This window comes from Drosophila sechellia, chromosome 2R (genome assembly GCF_004382195.2).
Source record: "Drosophila sechellia strain sech25 chromosome 2R, ASM438219v1, whole genome shotgun sequence".
Lineage (NCBI taxonomy): Eukaryota > Metazoa > Arthropoda > Insecta > Diptera > Drosophilidae > Drosophila > Drosophila sechellia.
In genome coordinates this window covers 9,983,111-10,000,202 of record NC_045950.1, presented here as the reverse complement: position 1 = coordinate 10,000,202, position 17,092 = coordinate 9,983,111, and the positions used below count along the sequence as shown (strand labels likewise).

At 48.4% G+C, this 17,092-nt stretch overlaps 1 protein-coding gene across 40 annotated transcripts in view; it reads left to right on the top strand.

Moving 5' to 3' along the window:
• LOC6609065 (microtubule-actin cross-linking factor 1) overlaps nucleotides 1-17,092 on the top strand; it is a 67,583-nt gene that overhangs the window by 49,164 nt on the left and 1,327 nt on the right. For 12 of the 40 annotated variants that reach the window (XM_032714519.1, XM_032714518.1, XM_032714529.1 and 9 more), the window contains 18 exons: nucleotides 102-248; nucleotides 311-7,788; nucleotides 7,896-7,907; nucleotides 8,177-8,402; nucleotides 8,474-10,433; nucleotides 10,489-10,663; nucleotides 10,914-10,973; nucleotides 11,298-11,342; nucleotides 11,708-11,779; nucleotides 11,923-12,097; nucleotides 12,161-12,278; nucleotides 12,341-12,570; nucleotides 12,636-12,753; nucleotides 14,277-14,470; nucleotides 15,673-15,946; nucleotides 16,012-16,195; nucleotides 16,512-16,577; nucleotides 16,732-16,818. In XM_032714519.1, coding sequence (XP_032570410.1) covers nucleotides 102-248; nucleotides 311-7,788; nucleotides 7,896-7,907; nucleotides 8,177-8,402; nucleotides 8,474-10,433; nucleotides 10,489-10,663; nucleotides 10,914-10,973; nucleotides 11,298-11,342; nucleotides 11,708-11,779; nucleotides 11,923-12,097; nucleotides 12,161-12,278; nucleotides 12,341-12,570; nucleotides 12,636-12,753; nucleotides 14,277-14,470; nucleotides 15,673-15,946; nucleotides 16,012-16,195; nucleotides 16,512-16,577; nucleotides 16,732-16,818 — 11,621 coding nt within the window. Of the gene's footprint in view, nucleotides 1-101; nucleotides 249-310; nucleotides 7,789-7,895; nucleotides 7,908-8,176; nucleotides 8,403-8,473; nucleotides 10,434-10,488; nucleotides 10,664-10,913; nucleotides 10,974-11,297; nucleotides 11,343-11,707; nucleotides 11,780-11,922; nucleotides 12,098-12,160; nucleotides 12,279-12,340; nucleotides 12,571-12,635; nucleotides 12,754-14,276; nucleotides 14,471-15,350; nucleotides 15,530-15,672; nucleotides 15,947-16,011; nucleotides 16,196-16,511; nucleotides 16,578-16,731; nucleotides 16,881-17,092 lie in introns of all 40 variants that reach the window. The other 28 variants (XM_032714532.1, XM_032714523.1, XM_032714539.1 and 25 more) reach the window with 16 other exon arrangements.

Sequence of the window (17,092 nt, the reverse complement as noted above, 5' to 3'; positions counted from 1 at the left end):
TAGCGACCCGTATCGAGCTAAGAAGTCATTTCTTTTCTTACCGGTTTTCTAATAATTTGTTTGCTTTGCCCTCCCCCACCCATAATATGTCACATATATAGCAAGCAGTATTCGAGAAGTTCAACATGTGCGAAGAGAATGTCAACGATCTGTTGAAATGGGTCACCACTGTGGAACAGAAAATCTCAAGTGTCGGCGGACCTCGTGAAAAGATCGATGAGTTGCGCAACCAGATTAATGCCCTCAAGGTTGGTACTCTTGATTAATATACTTTGCAAAATTAAAAACAATATATTCCTTGTTTAAACAGCAAATCAAGGATGAGATCGAGTCTCAGCAGCGACCAGTAGCCACTTGTTTGGAGCAAATCCGTCAGATCGTGCTCACCGGTGGTGATGTTTTGTCTGCCCCCGAAGTGACCACTCTGGAGAACTCCGGCCGGGAGTTGCGTTCGCGTGTGGATCGTGTCAACGATCGCACCATGCGTTTGCTACGGCGCCTGGAAGCAGGTCGAGATGAGCTCACCAAACTGCGCAGCGAATTGGATGTATTCTCCGATTGGTTGCAAGTCGCCCGACGCACTTTGGAGGACAAGGAACGTTCCCTGTCCGACCTGACCCGTCTGCCCTCTCAGGCCGATTCGGTTCGTGAGTTTGTCAGCGATGTGATTGGTCACCAGGCCGATCTGCGATTCATCACAATGGCTGCACAGAAGTTTGTGGACGAGAGCAAGGAGTTCTTGGCCATACTGAACGACTTCCGTACTTCACTGCCCGAACGCTTGCCTCATGTTGAGCCAATGTCCAGTGCCGAGAGTCCCATTCGCCAAGAGGTATCGCTGGTCTCGGCGCAGTACAAGGATCTGTTGAACCGTGTGAATGCTCTGCAAGATCGTGTCTCCGGTTTGGGTGGACGCCAGCGTGAGTACCAGGATGCATTGGACAAGGCCAACGAGTGGATGAGGAGTGTGCATCCGCGTGTGTCGCGCATTATCTCTGAACCGATTGCCGGCGATCCTAAGGGAGTGCAGGATCAGATGAACGAAGCCAAGGCTTTACACAATGAGCTGCTTTCTAGTGGTCGTTTGGTGGACAATGCACAGCAGGCTCTTGATAATCTGCTGCGCAGCCTTGGTGGCCAACTCAGTCCCATGGAGATCAATCAGTTGGAACTGCCTATTGCCGATCTGAAGAACAACTACCAGCAGCTGCTGGATAATCTGGGCGAGCACTGCACAACTCTGGACAAGACTTTGGTTCAATCGCAGGGCGTGCAGGATGCCTTGGACAGTCTTGTGGGATGGGTTAACCAGGCCGAGGATAAGTTCAAGATGAATCTGCGACCCGCCTCGCTTATCAAGGAGCGTCTGCAGGAGCAGATCCGCGAGCACAAGGTCCTGCTAGCCGATCTTCAATCTCACCAGGCCAGCATCGACAGCGTTCAAGTCTCGGCCAAACATCTGCTTGCCAGCGCATCGAATGCCCGCATTGCCAAGAAGGTGGAATCGAATCTAAACGATGTGACCGTCAAGTTCGAGAAGCTCTACGAGAAGGCCAACAAACGTGGTGAATTCTTAGATGACGTTTACAACCGATTAAGCCGGTATCTGGATGAAATCAGCACCGTGGAGCAGCGTATGGCCAGCCTACAGGAGGCTCTAGATAGCCGCGAGACAAGCCTGCTTTCAACTGAAGAGTTGGCTCGCCGCATGAACGAACTGTCGCGTGACAAGGACCAATTGGCTCCGCAGTTTGAGGATTGCGTGCGCAGTGGCAAGGATCTAATCAGCCTGCGAGATGTCACCGATACTGGAGTTTTGCGCGATCGCATTAAGGCACTGGAATCTCAGTGGCGCAACATTAACATCAGCATCGATGAGCGCGCCAAGCTGTCCAAGCAAAAGGCCGAACAACAACTGGCCTACGAGGGACTGAAGGATCAGGTCCTCTCTTGGCTGGCCAGCACTGAAGCGCGAGTTAACGGCCTTCCGCCGGTAGCAATCGATCTGGACAGAATTAAGCAGCAGCACGACGAGCTGAAGCCCATATGCAAGGATTACCGCGACTATGCACCAACTATTGACAAAATTAACGATATTGGAGCACAGTACGATGCGCTGATCCGTCCAGAGAGTCCGGCCCGCAAACGCTCCACTTATAGTCCGATTAAGCGGGCCAGTCCGTTGCGCCGCATGTCCGGAGACGCTAGAAGCCCCAGCCCCACCAAGGGAGGCATCCTGTCGCCACTATCGACTGGTTCCAGTGGATTCGGTAGCCGCAGATCCTCCCAGGATGGTTTCCAGCTGTCTGAGCTATCTCCGGTGCAGCAGCAGCTGAGCGAGATCAACAATCGCTATGGGCTGATTGGAGTGCGCCTCAATGACCGCCAGCATGAGCTGGATAACCTGAGCGAGGAGCTTCGCAAGCAGTACGAGAATCTAAAGGGACTAGCTCAGTTCCTGGACCGCATTCAACGTCAATTGCCTAAGGAGTCCGTATCAAACAAGGACGAGGCCGAGCGCTGCATTAAGCAGGCGCGCAAGATCCTCGAAGACATGTACGAGAAGCAGAGTCTTCTTGACACCACCAAGGCTCAGGTGAAGGATATCCTCCGCCGCAAGTCAGATGTGCCCGGCGCCGAACAATTGCGCCAGGAGAATGATAGCATCCAAGAGAAGTGGAAGAATCTCAACGACATCTGCAAGAATCGCATTGCATTCTCCGAGAAGCTACGTGACTTTTTGGACACCCATGGAAATCTGAAGAGCTGGCTGGACAGTAAGGAACGTATGTTAACTGTGCTGGGACCCATCTCTTCCGATCCCCGTATGGTTCAGAGCCAGGTGCAGCAGGTGCAAGTGCTTCGCGAGGAATTCCGCACCCAGCAACCCCAACTGAAGCATTTCCAGGAGCTCGGACACGATGTTGTCGACCATTTGGCCGGCACACCCGATGCCCAGGCCGTCGAAATTAAATTGAAGGACATTCTGGGCAAGTGGGATGATCTAGTTGGAAAGCTAGACGACCGTGCCAACAGTTTGGGCGGTGCGGCTGACAGCTCCAAGGAGTTCGATGCTGCTGTCAATCGTTTGCGTGAGGCTCTGCAGAACATTAGCGATAATCTGGATACTTTGCCCACGGATGGCGATCACCAGGAGAATCTCCGCAAAATCGAGAACCTGGAGCGCCAGCTTGAGGGTCAACGACCGCTGTTAGCCGATGTGGAGCAATCCGCCGCCACTCTGTGTAACATTCTGGGTGATCCCGCCTCGCGCGCTGATGTCAACTCTCGTGTCGCAGCTCTGGAGAAACAGTATTTGGCCCTCCAGAAGAAACTGGATACCAAGAAGGCAGAAACAGAGGCTTCCCTCCGGGATGGCCGCCACTTTGCCGAGAATTGCTCAAAGACTCTTGGTTGGTTGGGCGGAGAGCTCTCCAACCTGACCGACAGGCTTCTGGTCTCTGCGCACAAGCCAACACTTCAGCACCAGATCGACACCCATGAGCCGATCTATCGTGAGGTAATGGCCCGTGAGCATGAGGTTATTATGCTAATCAACAAGGGCAAGGATCTAACCGATCGCCAGCAGGATCGCGGAGTTAAGCGTGATTTGGATCGCATCCAGCAGCAGTGGGAGAAATTGCGCCGTGAAGCCGTCGATCGCCACACCCGACTGCAGACGTGCATGGAGCACTGCAAGAAGTACTCTCAAACTTCGGAGACTTTCCTGGCCTGGCTGCGTACCGCGGAGGATAAGTTGGCTGATCTTACACCCGGCTTGTTGTTCAAGGCAAAGCTGGAGACGCGTCTGCGTGATCTGCAGACCTTCCGTAGTGAGGTTTGGAAGCATTCCGGAGAATTCGAAAACACCAAGGGATTGGGAGAGACATTCCTCACCAGCTGCGACATCGATAAGGAACCCATTAAGGCAGAGCTTCAGGACATCCGTGATCGTTGGGAGAGACTCAACAATGATCTGATTGCCCGTGCTCATGAAATTGAAAACTGCTCGCGTCGTTTGGGCGATTTTAATGATGAGCTGCGAAACCTGGATCATTCTTTAGGTCGCTGCGAGGATCGACTTGCGGCACACGATGCCCTCGGTGGAGCTGCCAAGGATCCCAAACTTTTGGAGCGTGTTAAGGCCATACGCGAAGAGCTCACTAACTTGAGCAAGCCTTTGCAGTCACTTAAGGCTCTGGCAAAGGATATCAGTGCTGAGGCTAGGGCTGCTGGCGGAGATGCTGACCATTTGACCAGTGAAGTCGATGGTCTGGCCGACCGCATGTCCGAGCTACAGGGTCGCCTGGATGATCGCTGCGGAGAACTGCAATCTGCAGCCACCGCAGTGTCCCAATTCAACGAACAAATGAAGAGTTTGGGCATTGATCTGAACGACCTGGAGACAGAGATTGAAAAGCTTTCACCGCCCGGCCGCGAAATCAAGATTGTGCAAGTGCAAATCGACGATGTTGGCAAGATCCAGAACAAATTGGATCGCCTTGTGGGACGTTTGGAAGATGCAGAACGCGCCGCTGATGTTTTGGTAGATGCAGGATTCGCTGCAGACACCACCCAGACCCGTGAGCAAATCTCCACGCTGCGAAAGACGTTGGGTCGTTTGGACAACCGAGTTCGCGATCACGAGGATAATCTTCATTCCACTCTGAAAGCGCTTCGCGAATTCTACGACAATCAATCTCAAACTCTGGATGACATTCAAGACGTGAGCGATGAGTTCAAGCGCATGAAGCCCGTGGGTTCGGAGTTGGATCAGATTCGCCGCCAGCAAGAGGACTTCCGTAACTTCAGGGAGCGCAAGGTAGAACCACTGGCCATCAATGTGGACAAGGTAAACGTTGCTGGCAGAGACCTAGTGCGTTCGGCTGGCAGTGGTGTTTCCACCACGGCCATTGAGAAGGATCTGGAAAAGCTAAACGACCGCTGGAACGATTTGAAGGAGCGAATGAACGAGCGTGATCGCCGTTTGGATGTGGCTCTGCTGCAATCTGGAAAATTCCAGGAGGCGTTGGCCGGTTTATCCAAGTGGCTCAGCGACACCGAGGAAATGGTGGCTAATCAGAAACCGCCTAGCTCCGATTATAAGGTGGTAAAGGCACAGCTGCAGGAGCAAAAGTTCCTCAAGAAAATGCTTTTGGATCGTCAAAACTCCATGGGATCTCTGGCCAACCTCGGCAAGGAAGTTGCCAATCACTGTGAACCCGGTGAACGTGCCTCCATTGAGAAACAGTTGAACGATTTGATGAAGCGATTCGATGCCCTGACCGACGGAGCCGAACAACGTGAGTTGGATCTTGAGGAAGCCATGGAGGTGGCTAAGCGATTCCATGACAAGATCAGTCCATTGGAACTCTGGCTGGACAACACGGAGCGATCTGTAAAGGCAATGGAACTGATACCTACTGACGAAGAGAAGATCCAGCAGCGTATCCGCGAACACGACCGTCTACACGATGAAATCTTGGGAAAGAAGCCCGACTTTTCCGATCTTGCCGATGTCGCCGCCCAGCTGATGCATTTGGTTAGCGACGAGGAAGCCGTTAATCTGGGCGAGAAGGTGCGCGGTGTGACTGAGCGGTACACAGGATTGGTGGATGCCAGCGACAACATTGGAGCTCTGCTAGCCGAATCACGCCAAGGATTGCGTCACTTGGTCTTGAGTTATCAGGATCTGGTGGCCTGGATGGAAAGTATGGAAGCGGAGCTGAAGCGTTTCAAGTCCGTTCCCGTGTACGCTGAAAAGCTGCTGGAACAGATGGATCATCTGCTGGAGCTAAACGAGAACATTGCCGGTCACGCTTCGAATGTGGAATCTACTGTGGAATCCGGAGCCGAGCTGATGAAGCACATTTCCAACGATGAAGCTATCCAACTGAAGGACAAGTTAGACTCCCTGCAACGTCGCTATGGCGACTTGACCAACCGTGGTGGAGATCTGCTGAAGAGTGCACAGAATGCACTGCCATTGGTGCAGCAATTCCATGAAGCTCACAACCGTTTAGTGGAATGGATGCAAAGTGCCGAAGCTGCGCTTGCTCCCAGCGAGCCGCGTCAAGCTGATGTGCTTCGGCTGGAGGGTGAATTGGCTGATATGCGTCCTATTCTGGACAGCATCAATCAAGTGGGACCCCAGCTGTGTCAGCTTTCTCCGGGAGAAGGTGCTGCCACCATTGAGAGCATTGTGACCCGAGACAACCGTCGCTTTGATTCCATTGTGGAGCAAATCCAACGCAAGGCGGAGCGTCTCCACCTGAGCAACCAGCGCGCCAAGGAAGTGACAGGTGACATTGATGAACTGCTTGAGTGGTTCCGCGAAATGGACACAACTCTTCGCGAAGCCGATCTTCCTGCCATGGAGCCCAAGTTGGTGCGTGCCCAATTGCAGGAGCATCGTTCCATCAACGACGACATTTCCAGTCAGAAGGGACGTGTACGAGATGTTACGGCGGCCTCCAAGAAGGTGCTTCGTGAGTCCCCACAGAGCGAGAACACCGCCACTCTTCGTGAGAAATTGGATGATCTAAAGGAGATCGTCGACACTGTTGCTCAATTGTGCAGCGAGCGTCTGGGCATCCTGGAACAGGCTCTGCCCCTGTCGGAGCATTTCGCCGATTCCCATCAGGGACTCACCGCCTGGTTGGATGACATGGAGCAGCAGATCTCGCGATTGAGCATGCCGGCTTTGCGTCCTGACCAGATCACTCTGCAGCAGGACAAGAACGAACGTCTTCTGCAATCCATCGCGGAACATAAGCCACTGCTAGACAAACTGAACAAGACTGGTGAGGCTTTGGGTGCATTGGTGGCCGATGATGATGGTGCTAAGATCAACGAGATTTTGGACACGGACAATGCCCGCTATGCTGCACTCCGCTTGGAACTCCGTGAACGACAGCAGGCGCTCGAGAGTGCTCTGCAGGAATCCAGCCAGTTCTCCGACAAGTTGGAGGGCATGCTGCGTGCTCTGGCCAACACCGTGGATCAGGTCAATCAATTAGATCCCCTGTCCGCTCTTCCGCAGAAGATTCGTGAGCAGATCGAGGATAATGATGCGTTGATGGACGATCTGGACAAGCGACAAGATGCTTTCAGTGCTGTGCAGCGTGCGGCCAACGATGTTATCGCTAAGGCTGGCAACAAAGCTGATCCAGCTGTGCGTGACATTAAGGCCAAGCTGGAGAAGCTGAACAACCTCTGGAACGATGTGCAGAACGCCACCAAGAAGCGCGGAAATTCGTTGGACGACATCCTAAGCGTAGCCGAACCCTTCTGGAAGCAACTGAACAGTGTGATGAAGACCTTAAAGGATCTAGAAGAGACACTATCTTGCCAAGAGCCACCAGCGGCCCAGCCCCAGGACATCAAGAAGCAACAGGTGGCGCTGCAGGAGATCCGCCACGAGATCGACCAGACCAAACCAGAGGTCGAGCAGGTGCGACGTCACGGCAGCAACCTGATGAACATGTGCGGCGAGCCCGACAAGCCAGAGGTCAAGAAGCACATCGAGGACTTGGACAACGCGTGGGACAACATCACGGCGCTGTATGCCAAGCGCGAGGAGAACCTCATCGATGCAATGGAGAAGGCCATGGAGTTCCACGAGACACTGCAGAACCTCCTCAAGTTCTTGACCAAGGCCGAGGAAAAGTTTGCCCATCTGGGAGCCGTGGGTTCGGACATTGATGCCGTCAAGCGACAGATTGAACAACTCAAGTCGTTCAAGGATGAAGTCGATCCGCATATGGTTGAAGTAGAAGCATTAAACAGGTAAGACCTTCTATATATATATATATACTTATTCAATCGAAACTATTTAAATTTAAAAATCTAATGTTCCATTGCCGTGGTGTCTATCTCAACTTGCGAATTGGCAGAGGTCTCAAAAGGCAAGATAGTTTCAAAAAAGTCTAGTTCGTTCGTGTGTTGTTGTTGTGAATATTGATTACATTTAAGTGCTTGCAACTGCAATGATTTAAGATCTTCGGGATCTTTGAACAAAGTTGAGCCGAGCATGTTTTTTGATTGCCACAGTTTATCCAGTTGCATGCAATGTCAAAACAAAAAAAAACACTTGCCATTTATTGTTTTTGCGCTTGCTTATGTTAAACTGCAGGTTTTGTAAATTCTTCTGCTAATTGTTAATTGCAACTTACAGACAAGCTGTGGAACTAACGGAACGCACTTCACCCGAGCAAGCGGCATCGATCCGCGAACCCCTGTCTGTGGTCAATCGCCGCTGGGAGGCCCTACTCCGTGGCATGGTCGAGCGCCAGAAGCAACTGGAGCACGCTCTGCTGCACTTGGGTCAATTCCAGCATGCCCTCAATGAGCTACTGGTCTGGATCAACAAGACCGACAGCACGCTGGACCAACTTAAGCCGGTACGTAGATATATATTTAATTCTGGTAAGAAAACCAAATCGTTTTAACTTTCCATTGTGTAAACTTTTAGATTCCTGGAGATCCGCAACTGCTAGAGGTTGAATTGGCCAAGCTAAAGGTGCTGGCCAATGACATTCAGGCCCACCAGAACTCAGTGGACACACTGAACGATGCGGGTCGACAGTTGATTGAAACCGAGAAGGGATCTGTGGAGGCTTCTACCACTCAGGAGAAGCTGCGCAAACTGAACAACGAATGGAAGCAGCTCCTCCAAAAGGCCAGCGACCGACAGCATGAACTGGAGGAGGCTCTGCGCGAAGCTCACGGATATATTGCAGAGGTCCAGGATATTCTGGGATGGCTTGGCGATGTAGACGCAGTGATTGGAGCTAGCAAGCCTGTGGGTGGACTTCCCGAGACTGCTACTGAGCAACTGGAACGTTTCATGGAGGTGTACAACGAGCTGGATGAAAACAGACCCAAGGTGGAGACGATTCAGGCCCAGGGCCAGGAGTACATCAAGCGTCAGAACCAAATGAAGGTCTCGTCCAGCAACTTACAGCACACGCTCCGCACGCTGAAGCAACGTTGGGATGCCGTGGTATCCCGTGCTTCTGACAAAAAGATTAAGTTGGAAATTGCACTCAAGGAAGCAACCGAGTTCCATGACACACTGCAAGCCTTTGTTGAATGGCTAACCCAGGCCGAAAAACTGCTGTCCAATGCCGAGCCAGTCTCTCGCGTCCTGGAAACCATTCAGGCCCAGATGGAGGAGCACAAGGTGCTGCAGAAGGATGTGAGCACTCATCGCGAAGCCATGCTGCTGCTGGACAAGAAGGGAACTCACCTTAAGTACTTCAGCCAGAAGCAGGACGTGATCTTGATTAAGAACCTGCTCGTTTCTGTGCAACATCGATGGGAACGAGTGGTGAGCAAGGCCGCGGAACGCACTCGTGCTCTGGATCATGGCTACAAAGAGGCTCGCGAGTTCAACGACGCCTGGAGTGGCATGATGCAGTATCTGCAGGAAACCGAACAGGTGCTGGATCAAATCATCGAGGAAGCCACAGCGTCCAAGGAACCACAAAAGATCAAGAAGTACATTGGCAAGTTGAAGGAGACCCACCGTCAGCTGGGCGCCAAGCAATCGGTCTACGACGGAACCATGCGCACCGGAAAGAATCTTTTGGAGCGAGCTCCCAAGGGCGATCGCCCAGTGTTGGACAAAATGCTGATTGAACTGAAGGAACAATGGACTCGAGTGTGGTCCAAGAGCATCGACCGTCAGCGCAAGCTGGAGGAGGCTTTGCTTCTTTCCGGACAGTTCAGCGATGCTCTGGGTGAGCTTCTTGAGTGGTTGAAGAAGGCTAAGAGCCGCCTGAACGAAAATGGACCAGTCCACGGAGATTTGGAGACGGTTCAAGGCCTATGCGAGCACCACAAGCACATTGAGCAGGATCTGCAGAAGCGCGCTGCGCAAATGCAAGGAGTGCTCAAGACAGGACGCGACCTGGAGCGATCTGGAAACAATCCCGAAGTTGGACGTCAGCTCGATGAGATGCAGTCCATTTGGGAGGAGGTCAAGAGTGCCGTCGCCAAACGCGGCGAGCGTCTCCAGGTGGCCCTTGTTGATGCCGAGAAGCTTAATGCCCGTGTCCAGGCTCTCTTTGATTGGCTGGATCATGCCGAGCACAAGCTACGATATGCCAAGAATGCCCCTGATGACGAGAAGGTGTCGCGTGAAATGATGGACATCCACATGGACTTTATGAAGGACCTGCGAGTGCGCGAGCGTGAGAAGACCGAGACTTTTGAGTACGCCGAAGACATTATCAACAAGGCCTATCCCGATGCCATTCCGATCATCAAGAACTGGCTTTCGATTATCCAGCAGCGTTGGGAGGAGGTGCGCCAATGGGCCATCAATCGCGAGTCGAAGCTGGAGCAGCATCTGCAGTCGCTCAAGGATTTGGACGACACCATTGAGGAGCTGTTGGCTTGGCTCAGCGGACTCGAGGGCACCTTGTTGAGTAAGTATTAATTATTAAATTACTTAAGATAGATCTTAATTGACGTTCTCTGCAGACCTGAAGCACGAACAGCTGCCGGACGAGATTCCGCCCGTAGAGAAATTGATCGAAGACCACAAGGAGTTCATGGAAAACACTGCTCGCCGCCAAAACGAAGTGGACCGTGCCTGCAAACCAAGACAGTTGCCACCAGGAGCGCGCAAGCCATCGCGCAGCGGCAAGACGCCAGTGTGAGTAGATTAATAGATTCGCAAGTAGCTGCCGAAACTGTAGCTCTGCTGTACATATCCTTTGTATATTATTATTATTTTGTATATTTATTTTTTCCAATTTCTTTTTGTATACTTTCTTTTGTATCCACCACCTTATTGCTACAATATTCCAAACAAAAACCAAAAAACCCCCGCAACGTCTTGCACACCTATCTCTCTGCCTATCCAAAAACCACACCAATCAATGAACCAATCTACCGACCGACAGTCGTGGCTCCAGTCACGATCTGCGAGAGCAGTCACCCGACGGCACCCTGAGGCGTCAAAGGTTTGGCCGCAAGTTTATACTGTAATGCTTGCTACTCGTTTCATCCACTTGCCCAGTGGCAAATGTGCTTACTCCCATCTAATCACGAATGGATTTAGTGATTGCCTAACATCTGATATACCGAAACCCCACCAAAGATACTTGTTTAAATCCCCAAAGTAGCGCTAAAATCCGTAGCTGCTAACGCACAATTCATACCAATCGAGCACTTCTCAAAAAAAAAAAAACACCCTGCTTAATCACTGCCGCTTAACCTGTTGCTTGTTTAATCCGAGACCTAATTATAATTTTATAACTAACGATATATATTCTCTTTCTTCACAGCTTCAAGGGATCTCGTGACCAGGGACTCAATGCCCGCAAGGGAAGGTGAGTTCTCATTGTGCTTGTATTTTTTTGTAATTCAAGAATAGATAGATTCCGCATGTACTTCGAAATTCTCAAATCGAATTTGTTTTGTTTTCAACTACTTTTGGAAATGCTGCGTCTACAACTATTCGAAATATATATTTAAATTTGTAATATCCATGTATTATCTATGTTAATGTGTTTTGCGTATTTTGTTCGTTACTTTACCATTTTGTTTTGTCTCTTTTTGATTCTACTTTCATCTTGTCTACACACTACGCTACTACGTAATCGTTGCTCATACCGCTCGAATATCAAATATCAAAACTTTGCATCTTGCCGCTTTATTTGCCTATGTCTATGTCAAAACCAAAATCTATGAGCAGTCGTATCACGCCCACACGTGATACGCCCGACAGAGATCGCCTGCCGCACTATGGCCCCCGATTCTCGCCAAGGTAAGTCCTCGAAATCCTCCAAGATCGTCCATATCATCTCAAGCTGTGCATGTCCAGTACAATTGTTTGTATTTAGTTGGGTTCATAATGCTTTCCGAGTTTGAAGAACTTCTAATTGACATAAATATCACATTTTAATATAGCACCTCGGGACCGGAACTGGAATTCCGTTCGCCACGCGCGAAGCTTCTGTGGACCAAGTGGCGCGATGTCTGGATGCTCTCATGGGAGCGCCAGAGGCTGCTTAACGATCATCTGCTGTATCTGAAGGATGTGGAGCGTGCCCGCAACTTCAGCTGGGACGATTGGCGCAAGCGCGTAAGTATTTTCAACTAACACTTAGAATATGATTTTTAATGTAATATTTCTATCCATTAATAGTTCCTCAAGTACATGAACCACAAGAAGTCGCGCTTGACGGATCTGTTCCGAAAAATGGATAAGGATAACAATGGCATGATTCCGCGCGATGTCTTCATCGATGGCATACTCAATACGAGTAAGTTCCTCCGAGGCATAACCACCTATACTTAACTATATTAACAAATATATTTTCTTTAGAATTCGATACATCTGGCTTGGAAATGAAGGCTGTAGCCGATTTGTTCGATCGCAATGGCGAAGGCCTCATCGACTGGCAAGAGTTCATTGCTGCACTTCGTCCCGATTGGCAAGAGCGTAAGCCAGCCAATGATTCGGATAAAATACACGATGAGGTCAAACGCCTGGTCATGCTGTGTACCTGCCGACAGAAGTTCCGCGTGTTCCAAGTTGGCGAGGGCAAGTACAGAGTAAGTTGCAAGAGTAGTGCGTCACCTGGGAGGCAGTTACTAATGTGTAAATTAACTTATTCCAGTTTGGAGACTCCCAGAAACTGCGCCTGGTTCGTATCCTTCGCAGCACTGTTATGGTGCGCGTGGGTGGCGGCTGGGTTGCCCTGGACGAATTCCTGCAGAAGAACGATCCTTGTCGCGGTAAGTGGTCCATCTAACCATTCGAGTTTAGTCAAAACACCATATTTAGTTGTGTTGCGTACACACATTCTCGAAATTTGTTGGATTTCATCCATTCCACATCCATACCAGCCACATAAATTCCATACATATATCTACAATAATAATCTAGCGTAATCTAGTAGTCCACATTTTTAATATTCCACCCAAATCATGCATTTTGTCTATACCCAGATACTGTGCATCGTTTGCTCATATCATTTAAATGCATTCAAATCACATCTAGGTACAGTTGTGCTTAACAACTAATTATACTATAATGCCAAATAATAATAATAATAATATTACCAAACGGATATGGTCATTTAACCAACCAACAAACAACAAACCAACAATAAACTACTGTGCCTAAAATAACTAGCCAATGAACCCGAAATATAAAAAGAGAAACCTTTGTTAAAACCTCATCATTAATTCTGGTCCAAAAGATGCCTAAACAAGCTAAAATGATATTAACCGTGTGCCTTAGGGCGAATTTTACTTTTAATTGCCATTCAGCCAGCGCCAAAAGCCACATCATACACAATTACCCAGCAACAAAAACCAATTAAATATAAAACTTACCAATCTAGCCAAGGGTTGTACCATCTACTCTACTCATGCTCATTTTTGTCGCTTCTATCTAACTGCGTACCAATTAGCTGCTATAAGACCATGAAAACACACACCAACGCTCACCAAAAAAAATCCCGCCAATTGTAGGTTCTTCTATTTCCTATTAGCTAGTGTTATTAACCAGGTTTCTCCACCCAACTCTTAGTCGTAGTTACATTAACCCTTTGTTTTTAACCAGTAGTTGAGTATGATCTTTTCTTTTAATCCTATCCTGCTTTCAAACTAACATCCTGCTTTATTTGTTTAACAGTCTAGCATGCTCTGTTAACTAACAGGGTTTGTGCCCACTGTACTTCATGTCACCCATTTTATGTTTGAACCCCCACCAATTTCGTTGTACGTCCTGTATTTAAAATTACAATTTTTGTATTAATTTGTGTTATTTGTTTTTCGTTTTTTACTAATCAAACTTTATGTTTACCCCTTTTTCTTTTTTCAAAAATGGTTTTCTTAATTATACCGAAAATCGATTGAATCTTGATAAACCGAACCCGATAAATATACATATATGTATACTCTACGCTTGCGCTGCCCGCTCGCCACGCCCACCACCACGCCCGACATGCACAAGCCTGTGCCCACACCAAATACTAAACAACAAAAAATCCAAAAAAAAACCAAAAATGTTGTAAAACACACCATACTGAAAACAAACTGTGACAAATACTTTACGGTAACGAACTTTCGTTGTTATTGTTGTTGTTTATATGTTCGCCCTACAACAAAACATTGCCTATCCGTGTAAATGTGTTATATGTGGGTGCATCTGCCATGCCAATGCGTACAAATGCGTACATAAATGCATCTGTGCATCTGCCACTGCAACTGCAATCGCTACCAAAACCAATGCCACTGTTACCCGGGAGCAGCCAAGGGACGCACTAACATAGAGCTACGCGAGCAATTCATATTGGCCGATGGCGTCTCGCAGAGCATGGCCGCCTTCACGCCCAGACGTTCCACGCCAAATGCGGCCGCCACTGCCTCCTCCTCACCCCATGCCCACAATGGCGGCAGCTCCAACTTGCCCCCATATATGAGTGGACAGGGTCCCATCATCAAGGTAAATCAATCAGCAAATTGAATCTGCAACAGAACGTAAAGGGGAGCCTAAGTGTCACACCGATTCCATTTCCATCGTTTTTATCCCCAATCGGAATTAACTATGTTAAGTTCTTATGAAGAGCTAATACCCACATATCTACTCTTAAATATTCTTTAATTAAAAATCCTTAAAATTTTAAACTTCGGTCAAATCAATACTGAATCTTGTTTTATCTATCAACTTGTATTTTTACTTAAAATCGTTTTAACTAACCTTTTGTATTTCTATCTGCTTTAAAAATTTTAACTTTCCTTAAATGTAACAATAATATCCAAAAAGTATTTCAAAAAGAGGTTCTAGCTTTAAAGAAGAGCAAATATTTCGTTATTTCTGAAACTGACAAATTTAAACGAAATTGCGAAATGAGAAGAGGTGCCAAAGTGTTAAGTGGTTAACGACAGAGGGTTAAACCCTTGCTCAAATCCCGACCCCAATCCATTTTCCCATCCAAACATATTCACATCCAGCAAGGGCACAAGGTAAGTGCTCCTTTCGTCCTTTTTTTTGGGTTCGTTGTGTGTGTTGTTGACAAAGAAAAGCTATCGCTGCTGCGCCGCCGACTCTTAAAAAAAAAATATCATTTTTATATATCTGCATGAGAACCGAATACTTGGTATCAATGTGTTAATTTTTTTTTTGTAATTGTATTTGATTAAGTAATTGCGACATTTTTTAGTTAATGCTAGAGCATAGTACACCCCACACTATTCATTGATGAGGCTATGAGGTTTTTAGGCCAGGTTAGGTTGTTGTCCACGGCTTAAATGATCATAAACCGTTTGCCAAATGAAATGCGTTTGTTCATTGTTGGTTAAACATATCGAAATTATATCCTTAGCCGACGAACACTTGGCCGAACTAATGCCAATATTTGAGAAAATCCGCGCTCAAGACCAGGTTCCATGCGCCTTTCCCATTCACATGGGTGCCGGCGGCACGGTATTCGTCCGTTGCAATACCAGCCGTTCGGTGCCGCTGAGTCCACACGTGCTGCATTGTCATCCAACAACACACTGGGTAAGTTCGCAGGCAGCAGGAGCAGGAGACGCAGAAGCAGCTCCAGCAGGAGTGCCCGATATTGGTTTCATCTTTCACGGGAGAGGGGGTCCTGAATTTACAATGAACCAGCATTAATATATGCTTATTTGTTTTCTGTAAAGGTACGCGAGCGCTCCGTCCGCTCGATTCCCATGTCACGACCGTCGCGCTCCTCACTTTCGGCCAGCACTCCCGACTCCCTGAGCGACAACGAGGGCAGCCACGGTGGACCTTCCGGTCGGTACACACCACGCAAGGTCACCTACACGAGCACGCGCACGGGTCTCACGCCAGGAGGCTCTCGTGCCGGCTCCAAGCCCAACTCGCGCCCGCTCAGCAGACAGGGATCAAAGCCGCCATCGCGACATGGCTCCACGTTGTCGCTGGATAGCACGGGTAAGTAGCAAATGAGCTTGTTTTGCAAATCTTTGGCTGACTAGCATGTCCTTCCTTTTTTGTAGACGATCACACGCCCTCACGCATTCCGCAACGCAAGCCTTCAACGGGCAGCACAGCCAGCGGTACCACACCGCGTCCGGCGCGACTTTCGGTGACCACCACCACGACTCCCGGCAGTCGTCTCAATGGCACCAGCACCATCACCCGCAAAACCGCCTCCGGATCGGCTAGTCCGGCGCCCACAAGGTAGGGATTCTATTATAAAGGCATCTCATCGAATCGAATTGAAAATAGCGGGGAAAATGGGCGGGATCAGACACTATTAATTATTCAAACTCTTATTAATTTATTATTTTTATTTTCACACTATTTTCGGTTTACCGCATTAACTATTGACCACTCACACAAAACAATCAACATCATGAAACGCTAACTTACAACTCCAATTGGCATTTGAACCATTTGAAATTTGCTTGAACGCAACTAAAAAATGCAACTAAAAATCGTGCCTGAAACCACTACCCCTCCCAAAACAAAAAATAATTATCAAAAACTGAAACAGCAACGGAGGCATGAGTAGATCATCCAGTATACCAGCACTAACAGGCTTCGGCTTCAAACCAATTAGGTAATACAGCCACGAACGGCATAGAACACGTAACATAAATACATACTCATAAGCTTAGGCTAGATTTAAGATCGATCATGTATCTTAGGCAGCGGTTATGGATTACCTTTGCTAACTATCGTTGTACTTACTACCTCCCCCAATACACCAAAAGCCGGCCATCACGGATACCGATTAAGATACCCTCATTCGATTCCAAGTCAACATCGCCCAGCTCGACTACGAATCCAACCAGCTTTGGGTAAAGTTGATAAGCTTACAACAAAGACATTTACTAGTCAATTTCAACTCAGTCTATAGCAAGTAATTATGATTTGATACCCGTCTAAAGTTATTGTTAAGTTTCCTTGTTTGTTCAACCTTTTCCGCGCATGTGAATGTTGATGTGCATGTCCATGCCATATAAGTCCAGAGAATAACAAGCAAAAAATGCTTTGTTACTAATGCTTAAGTTCGATTACCATTATTGTATTACGATTACGATTATGTATTGTAATCACATTTTTCGTTATTTT